Genomic DNA, 9984 nt, shown 5'->3' with positions numbered 1-9984 from the left:
TCACAGCAACACGGAAATGGCCTATTAATTTTGATATAGGGGTTTAGGTATCTACAGTTTACTAGAACCGGACGCGCTACATCGCTTGGACGCGAGACACCTCTAAAGGTATACGATACCCTTAAACACTAATTGCAATCTTTACAAAAATTATTATACAACAAACAACAACACTTTATTTGAAACAAAGAGTTACAAGTTAGGTATATACCTAGCCGCAAATAGCTAACATAACATAACATAACATTTTATTCAGGAGGCTACAACATAAATACAAAAACCTCCTGAAAAGGGAAATCGTGAGGTTAACCCTGCACAAAGCAATTTCCCTAACTAAAAACTTGCAAAATATTTTCAAATTTCTAGAACTAGATAAAACTCGATGGCTACTGATTCAATAAATATTCAAGTAAATTTTAAGTCTACTCTTAAAAACAGATAATGATTCGGTATGTACAACATATCCTGGCAGGTCATTCCATTTCCTTACAATGCGAATAAAGAAACAATATTTGTAGCAATTACAAACCGCTCTTCTCAAATAAAGTTTGTAGTCGTGGTTAGCTCTTGTACGAGTACTTTTGGCAAAATCAAAGAAATCTGGGAAAGAGAGGAGATCAATGCCAAAAACTGTCTTATAACATTGAACCAGAGATAGAAATTCTAGTCGCTTCTCTAGTGTTTGCCATTTCAGTAAGCTACAGCGATGTTCATAACTCATTTCGCCACGTTTCTGCCTTAAAGCAAGTCGCGAAGCTCTTCTTTGAACCTATTCGAGCGCCACAATATCCTTAATCAAGTACGGGCTCCAAACAGGACATGTGTACTCAAGTATAGGCCGGACCAGTGACTTGTAGAGCTGCGAAAACACATCCCGGTTATTTGTTCCAATGGACCGCTTTATGATACCCTTACAAGGCTAACGATAGAGTGTGTGCACGACGGCCATGTTGGAGGACCGAAACAATACAATGATTTTTCTTTGAGAAATATATGCTATTTTTATGCAAATATCTGCTATTGTTTTAGTCCTCCAACATGGCCGCTGTGCACACACTCTATACTTACAATACCAATACTACTCACAATCTCTTACAATACCAACAATATTTACACCGCTTACAGTACTCGCAATACGTTCTCGATTAACAGCTTTCCACCCGCACTTCCATTTTTAGCTTGACTCTTCAGAAATGGCACCAAACCACACGCTCTGTCGTACCCCAAGTATTTTAGTCTTTTGAAGGACTCTAAATCAGCACAAAATGTTCTGAGAATAAATAGAAACACCTGAGTGTAGATTTACTATTCAACATTTCGGTCATAATATTGTTAAAAGTGCTTAGCGTCTTATCCAGGTGATACAAAAGGTTTTGGTAATTTTCAATGCAATTAACTTCGGTTAATGTTCACTGACGTTTCTTCAGGGTGGCATGTTGAAAGTGGAGTTCGAACTTTCAACATGCCACCCTGAAGAAGGCAGCACTGCCGAAACATCGGTGTACATTAACCGACTTTAATAGCGTTGAAAATTACGAAAACCTTTTGTATCAACATTTCGGTCATGCCAACTATTAATCCACAAGGTCGTATGAGAGCCAGCATGCCAGCTGTTGTTTGGAAGAAAAGCGAATTCTTTCTTTCTTTCTATTCTTTCTTTCGGGAAGTGGTGAATTTGGACAACATTTGCACACTTCCGGTAAATCCTTCCTCATCTTCAATTTTTCCATTGGTAAAGCGCACTTAGATCTCTTGAGGTATTCATATCCGTCAACAGTGACGTATACCTCTGAGCAACCCGGGGTTTTGCAAGCGTGTGTAACCCACTCATTCATTGATACACAAATATCTTCCCTCATGAACTTACATAAATGTTTGGTGTTTAAACGTTTTCCGCTGTCAGAATATTCACACTTTAGTCGTTGTTCATTCAGTTCCAACTCTTTGCCCCAGTTTTTGAAAAGGACGATGAAACATACACAGAAAACTGCAAGAGGGGCAGCCGAGTGGTTTAAGGCTTTGTTCACACGGGACCGGTTCCAAGTGGTTCCGATCTAAAAATCGTGACGGATAGGCCTTTTGCTCACACGGGACCTGCTAACCGTACCGTCAATCCGTTCCCGATCAGGCGCCCGTTTCTCAAAAGTCACGGTAACTTACCGGGCGCGATAAGTATATTTTGAAATGTTTTTTCGCCGATTACACAGTGATTACAGACATGGTACTTGGCCCCGAAACATAACAGACCGGTCCCGTGTGGCCCGACGTTGATAAGCGGAACGGTGCCGTGTGAGCAGAAATGTTTCGTTCCAGGATAGGGTCGGATCCATTTGGAACCGGTACCGTGTGAACATAGCCTTAGACCCGATAAAACACGTGCTGTGAGTTTTTTTTTTGCTGAGAGGTCATGCGAGAAAAACATTAAACACCGCATACTTATAAGGAGAAGGTTTAAGGTGACTCGACCCAGTTATTTTTTGGTGGTACCACCCTACTTTGAAGCTCTCTGGTATCCCCACTTTTACTTTTATCGTAAGTGTAACACATAGAATGTATAACATATAGATCAATCTACAATATAGCAAAAAAATTTTGGCGATCAGAGTAAATGTCACGTGGTTATAGTGCCACGCCCCTGTGAGGTCTGAGTCAACATTCTGCTGTTGCCGGCTTTTTTTCGTGAGAATCTCTCGGCTACACATAGTGCGCATTAGTTGTCTTGCGCTGAACAGAGGTTCAACAAAATCGCAAAGACCCAATTCGAGAAATTTAGCGCTTTCCAAACTTAGGTCATAATTTATGTAAAAATGATAAGCAAACTTTAAACGATTATATCTAATAAACTATGAGATTTATTCCTTTATTTTGGGGATCTTTATAACAGATGGGCCCTTGCAAGTTAGCAGAAAGCTTTAGGGTCTTGTAAATGTGCCCGATTTTGAGCAATGCAAACATATAGAAATTATAGTTTTAGCTATTTGTTGACGCTTGTCAGCATTGCAGAGTCCTTCTCACAAAAAAAGCATTTTCTTGAAAATTCGTGGTTTTTTTTCCCTCAAATTTTTTCAGGGATACAATTGATTAACTAACTACACGGACTCTGAATTTCATGGTCATTGAAAAACTATGACATTATCTTTTATAAGCCCAAACTTGAGTAAACAATGAAGATTTTTAGCGTTTTGGCTGAGATTGTGCTTTGGGAGTTTTCTATTGTTTCGAGTCTGTCATGATACAGCATTCTTGTTCAGCACGCGTGCAATGACCACGCTTGCCTGACTTCCGAATGCAGTCATTGGTCATTGAACGCGTGCTTAACAACACTGATTGGATCTTAAGATTTGTATTGTCCGTTTGAATAAAACGCGTGAATTCGAAGAAAGCGTCATTTCTGAGGTTAGTTCGCCAACTTGGAAAACTTTTCGCACTAGTGCTTAGAAAACTTTGTTCGATTTTCGAAAATTTATTACGATGGCTTTTTTCACGGACGCCGATGTTTTTCAAGCCGCTTTGAGCGCTTGTTTGTCTCTCCGTGACTGGGATTTTCTCGTGGAGTCGTTCTTAATTCTCGACGAAATGATGCCGATGGCGTTCGCTAGGCTAGCTGAACTCGCAGCACAAGAATGCGCGGTAAGTTCTGTTCTTTCAAATTGAATTTTGTGATCTGTTACTTTCTTACTAGCGTTGATTCACAGCTAAGTTGTGATTCTGTTCTTTTACAGCTTCCATCGGATCATTCCGCTGAAAATGTTTTGCCGGCATCTGAGGCTATTCCTGAAACCACGATAATGGTAAGTGAAACGCTTTCTTTCCATAACAATTCCCACTCAGAAAACAAACGCGCTAGCGAAACATAGATTTCTAGTAGATTTCTAAAACTTTCTTCTCGTAACTATTTTAGAGCGTAAATTTTAACTCTTAGATCATTCAAACATTGCTTTCAATAACGGTTAAAATTTTAACTCTTAGATCATTCAAACATTGCTTTCAATAACGGTTAAAGAATCAATCTTTTCATAACGTAACTTATTAGGGTTTTCCGATTTAGCGGAAGTTCGCGGAAGTTCGATCTATTTTTCCGAATAGCGAAAATTGACTAATCGAAGAGTCATTACCATGTACTACAGAAACTCGCCGATTACGATGAAGTCATGAGCACTCTCACCTTATAGCACTTAAATTAACACCGAATGAATGTTTATTATCTATCCTGAATATTTTTCTCGCGCAACAGCAAGTTTGTGATTATCGGATACTCGTTCGGTTGATAACAGAGACTATGAAGTTTTTGTCAGTGAATGTATTTATTTTCGTACAAGTACAATCATTAAAAGCTAACACTCTTTTAACCCAGATGTGATACATGTTCACTACCTGGATGAAAACTTCCTGCGCATTCTACAGTCTGTTCTACAGGCGCCTTAGCCGGTGTATGATTAATTTTCTCCTGTTTGATAGGAAACCACAAGTGCAAACGACAAAAGGCAAAAAAGAACGCTTGTGCCTAAATATTGAATTGACAGATGCATAGACTTTCTGAAATCCAATTGAGTGTTCAATTTGAATTCTCAATGAGCGGAGAGCCCTATTTGCCTGCAACTGTCTTCTATTTCGCGCAAGCCGTCTGGGAACTATCAGAGGCACCCTCGCAGCGTAACCTCCGTCGGCAAGAAGCCGTGCTCTACGGGGTAAACCTCTAGCTCTGCCACGTCCAATCTGAGGAAGACTCCGGTAACATTGGGCATCATTCATGTGCCCTGGAAACCTGAAAGGTACAAAAAAGTGGCGATAAGTCACCTATGTGACAAAAACAGAACTGTTCAAGGTATTAAGAGCTAGGACTAATACTATACCCTGTAACGAGAAGGACGATAAGGCCATCGGCGTCCACAACTATCTGCGATGAAATAAAGTGGCATCGTTTATCTCCGCGGTAAAATTCAGCTTGAATTGGTCCCGAAGGACGGCGAATCCGGTGAATAGTTCCGTCAATCATACCCACGGCGTTTGGAAAGCTTGGGAATGTGTCTAAGAATTGGTTCCATTGTCGAATCGAGTGCCATTTTATGTCACGATTGTAATTTGTAAACAGAATAGGGACAACGTGGTAAATCTCCTCGGCTACGGTGCTTTTAGAAATGTCGAATACATATGCAAGAACGTGGAGCTTTAAGTATTGGCGAAGCCAAATAAACACAAGTAGCACTCTGTTGGGCACATCGAGAATGCAGCGTCGTCTCCTGTCCTTTCGCGACGTTCGAGGCCTGTGTCTTGGTAATGTTACCTCTCTGTATATTTTTTCAACGACTTCTTCCAAAGTTTCTGGTGTCTCGCCCGTCATGTACCAAAATATTACAGGGTTGAGCTGTAAAGCTTGCCACACGTCTCTTCCTCTTGACCTCTTTCCATGAAAATACGGAAACAGGACCCTAACTAGGGGAGTATAAGTATTGTGTGCTTCGGTAGCGGAAAGAGCGGTAAGAAGAAGAAACAAGTCATTAACGCTGAAGACCAGAAACACTGGTGGTGGAAGAACACTAGGCGTTTGATCTTGAGTCACATTTACTAAACAAGAAGCCAAATAAATCGAGGAAACGATAATGGAGTAGGCATTTAAAAGAAATATTGGGGGAGGAGGTGGGAAGTTTTCTTTGGACATTCCTGTTTCTTGGGAGAACAACCAACACAAATCTGTCCTTTTAGCCAGTCAGCAAAACATGTTTATAACAAGGATCTGTCTCCCCCAGTATCTTAGAATTTCACATTCAAAATGGTTTAATTACGCTGACCCAATCATACTCCATGTTGTAAAAGTATGAGACATTTTTATCAAAAAAAAGATGCGTCAAAAGGACGTTCTTACCTTATGTGCTAAAACAAATGGGAATGTTGTTTGTTTGAAGCAAAACAAATACCTTGTAATTTTTCACACTCTCAACAATAGAGATATTTTTCACTCTTTGAAGGAGGGCGCATACCAGACAAACTAGCAAGAAGCAAGGAGATTGCCACCTATATGTCAAACAACGACAAATACAAATGGGAATGTTGTTTATTACAATATTCGTTATATATAAGCCCAAACTTTGTGGTTTTTCGCACTCACAACAATGGACTGGAAGGATAACATATTCCTAAGGGCAGCATTTGGGGGAGAGATTGAGATGCCCGCCAGCCCTAGAACGAGTACCTCTTCAACAACCTCTTCCAGTACTGACACTTCTAAATCTACATAAAAGGGCAAGGCACTAAGAAAACGCAACGCACCACACAAGAAGTATAGCAAATTGGAAGACCGCTTGATTATCAGAGCAGTTGAACTGAACGGACGGGACTGGAGAGCGGTATTGGCTCTTTTAAAACGAAACTGGGAAGTCCTTGGAGAGGAAGGAGAGCTGTACTGCGATTGTGATATTGGTGACAGGAGTATACAGGATCGACTACGGAAACGAGCCGCAACCGTTCTAGGCAAGGACAGCAAGGCAAACGATAGGTGAGTACAAGGGAACATTGGAGTTGAAATTTTGGATCACTGGTGTGCACTAGTTTATTTGGCGTTGAAAATCCGTTGGTCGTTAGACTCAAGTCTAGTTTTTTTCGCCTATAGGACGTTTTGGGGGTTTAAAATTTGCATTCGTACGCACATTTCCTTCACCATTGTATCTGAGTACCCCCTTAGGGTACGAACTATGTTAGTTTACGATGAAAACTCGTTTTCATTAACACGCTAAGGAAAATTTCTTTCTTTTCGTATTTTCCAGGGATGATGAAGTTTCGTGTATAGATGATGAATTTAATACGGTAGATGATGTTTTGCAAGGCCCCCAGCTGAAAAACCCTGCTTCAGAAGAGAAGAAATCCACCACAGATATCAACGATGAGATAGACAAAATAGTAACCAAGGTTAACCTGAGGGATACCAAATATCGCCTGGATGCAGCTGAACAAGTTGACGTGGCAAGCGCCGCAGATGTTATAGAGAACATAAAGAAAAGGGCCAAAAGTGACCGAGAAGAACGTGGTAAAAAAAGGAAAAGGGCAACAACGGTCACCGACAGGATTGAGGGCGTACTGGAACAGTTGCCTCAATTTCTGGCCACAGCAAACAGTGCAGCCGAAGCACATACCAGAACCCTAGCCAAATGGGAAAAAAGTTTTGTCTGGCCAGTTCATCAGATTCTGACTGATTTTTTTTAAACGTAATAAAAATACGAAAATTAAATGCAAGTTGAATTCCTGTTTGTGTCACCGATATTATAAAAAAAAATTCAGGGTCATCTTCTGTCATAAGAGAATAAATAAAATATTGAGTGGCTGCAAAAATATAGTCTCAGTGGATAGTAAATCAAAATGCATGCTTTTATAATTTTAAAAGAGTTTGACGGGAATCTTACGTTGCGAACGGTTCAGTTCAGAGTGAATTTCCCCGAGTTAAAGTTTGCTATTAGTCTAACGGTATTGTTGTATATGGCGCAATGATTTGGTCATTTACCCATTTTAATAAATCATTAACATTTTGACACCGGATGTAATTCCGTGTGGACATAATTTCTGTTACTCTTTTTAGAACAGACGCAAATTCTCGAGGAGTTTTATTACATCTTTTGAATGTAGAACATCGACAATGTTCACTCTGAAATGCACTAATCCCGGACGTGTGCATGGTGAACATTAATTCGCAAAAATTAGTAAAACGTTGAATGTGGTAGCGGGCGGGATTTTTTTGCTCATTCGTAGGCTACAATAGTCGTCACAAATCTTGAAACACATGTGATTTTCCCCTTCCCTAACGTTGATTTGGGTATTGCAGTCATCTCAGTGCTCCAAAATACGCTTGGTTCAACATTGGGGAAGAAGAGGGGCAGATTTGAGTGAGAACAAAAGTGAGAAGAGTGAATGTAAGAAATTTTTGAAAAAAATTCATGAAGAACAGGTTCTGTTTCACCGATTTGTCACAAGTATTTATGTTATATGGTCAAAAAAGAATTTTGTCGATTCATTATTATTTTTATTATTTTATTTGTCGATTCATTATTATTTTTGTTGTCATGGTGATATCGATTTCACCTCAAACTGGATTTTGACAAACTTAAGTTCACAGTTAGTTAGTGGTGAAAATTTGATAGTGACTGGACAAGGATAAAATCACTTTTAATGCGATTGAAAAAATATCGGTATGGCCTCCGAAAAAATGTATTGAAACAGTCCTTAAAACCCCATTGAGCTTGTCCGTCCATTGATTACTCGTCTTCTTTAGCCGCCAACTCTAACGAGCTAGCCACAAAAAACGCTTGCTTAAATCCTGAATTTGTTGGTGAATCGAAATTTTTATTAATTTTGCAAGAATAAAATATATTTGTGCGCTGCAGTATGGTGGCCCACTGTTCTCATAAGGAAAAACAGTCAAAATGTTATAACAAACCGTAAATTTTAGAAATAATGTCAAAATTAAATAAAAACAAAATATAATTTCTTATTGTTTTAAAAATAAATAGATAAAAAAAAAAAAACAGCTTGAAAACAAACTAAAAAATTTATGAATTAAAAAAAAATGTGATAAAAATAAATGGGAAAAACATACATGTACATTGAATGCAAATAGAAAATATTATTTCAAATGGACATTGAAAACAACAGTAAAATCTCAACCCCAAAAATCAAAATAAAGAAAGGATTATGGTGGCCCACTGTTCTCATAAGGAAAAACAGTCAAAATGTTATAACAAACCGTAAATTTTAGAAATAATGTCAAAATTAAATAAAAACAAAATATAATTTCTTATTGTTTTAAAAATAAATAGATAAAAAAAAAACAGCTTGAAAACAAACTAAAAAATTTATGAATTAAAAAAAAATGTGATAAAAATAAATGGGAAAAACATACATGTACATTGAATGCAAATAGAAAATATTATTTCAAATGGACATTGAAAACAACAGTAAAATCTCAACCCCAAAAATCAAAATAAAGAAAGGATATCCTTGTGAAATAACTATGAGAACAGTGGTCCACACACTGGCCCATCGTTCTCATAGCGTTTCAAAACTCAATTTAAGTTTTGTTCGACTGGCCCAGTGTTCTCGTAGCCCGCGACGTTTCCGGGCAGCGGATAGGACCCAGTACATGAAGTACCTGACGTTGTAGGCCAGCGGATAGCTGTTTCCCGCGCAAAAAGAGCGCGACTCGCTGCGTTTAGTTAAATTACTTGTGTTGGTCTGATAACGCTCCAGTTCGGACGTAGTCTATATTACCAACGAGTTTAATATGGCCAGTCGCATAAGAAACCCAGATTGGCAAGAGGACGCTGAATTAAAACAAGATTTAAAGCGATACATACTTCAGAATTTGTCTAGAAGGGAAATTTTAGACTTTGTGTCCCGAGATTATGCCCAATATGCTTGGAGCTTAGGAACTTTAAGCAGGAGATTGGCATATTTTGATATCAAGTACATTGAATACAATACCGACCTGAAGGAGGTAGAAGCAGCATTGCAGAGTGAACTACAAGGGCCAGGCCAGCTTCTGGGTTACCGCTCTATGCAACGCAAGATACGGGAACAGCACCAACTAGTAGTGCCTCGAAATTTGGTCTATGATTTAATGACTGAATTAGATCCGGATGGTCTTGAACGGAGGGGAGGTGTGGGGAAAAGAAAGCACAAGAGAGGAGCTGCCGGTACTTTCACATCAATGGTAAGTGTCTTCTTTATAACAGCAGACAGCAGTGCTCATAATTTATGCTCTGAAATACCTATTTTCTTTTACCTTGAAGTAAAGCCACTTGATTATTCTTTACACATTGTACCTGTGGGGTGTTACGTTGTCGATTTCTCTTTTGTATATTCATTGTTGTACTCACTGAAAATGTTATAAGGGATCTTTGTTGTAATGTACTACAGGGGCCAAATCATACTCATTCTGGTGATGGTCACGATAAACTAATGGATTCATGAATTCTACATTCCCCTTGGCTGTATATGGAC

General features: G+C 39.0%; 1 protein-coding gene across 1 annotated transcript in view; it reads left to right on the top strand.

Annotated features, from left to right (window-relative positions):
• The first annotated feature begins 9787 nt into the window (after window positions 1-9787).
• Window positions 9788-9984, top strand: part of LOC146474734 (uncharacterized) — a 2486-nt gene continuing 2289 nt past the window's right edge. Inside the window, exon 1 of the mRNA XM_085116500.1 lies at window positions 9788-9984. This exon is cut by the window's right edge and continues 108 nt beyond it. Within this exon, the coding sequence (XP_084972626.1) occupies window positions 9951-9984 (34 nt within the window). The 5' untranslated portion in view covers window positions 9788-9950.

This window comes from Pavona decussata, unplaced genomic scaffold (assembly GCF_977016875.1).
Source record: "Pavona decussata unplaced genomic scaffold, jaPavDecu1.1 SCAFFOLD_87, whole genome shotgun sequence".
Classification (NCBI taxonomy): domain Eukaryota; kingdom Metazoa; phylum Cnidaria; class Anthozoa; order Scleractinia; family Agariciidae; genus Pavona; species Pavona decussata.
The sequence above is the reverse complement of the archived record's forward strand: the minus strand, read 5'-3'. Positions and strand labels throughout refer to the sequence as shown.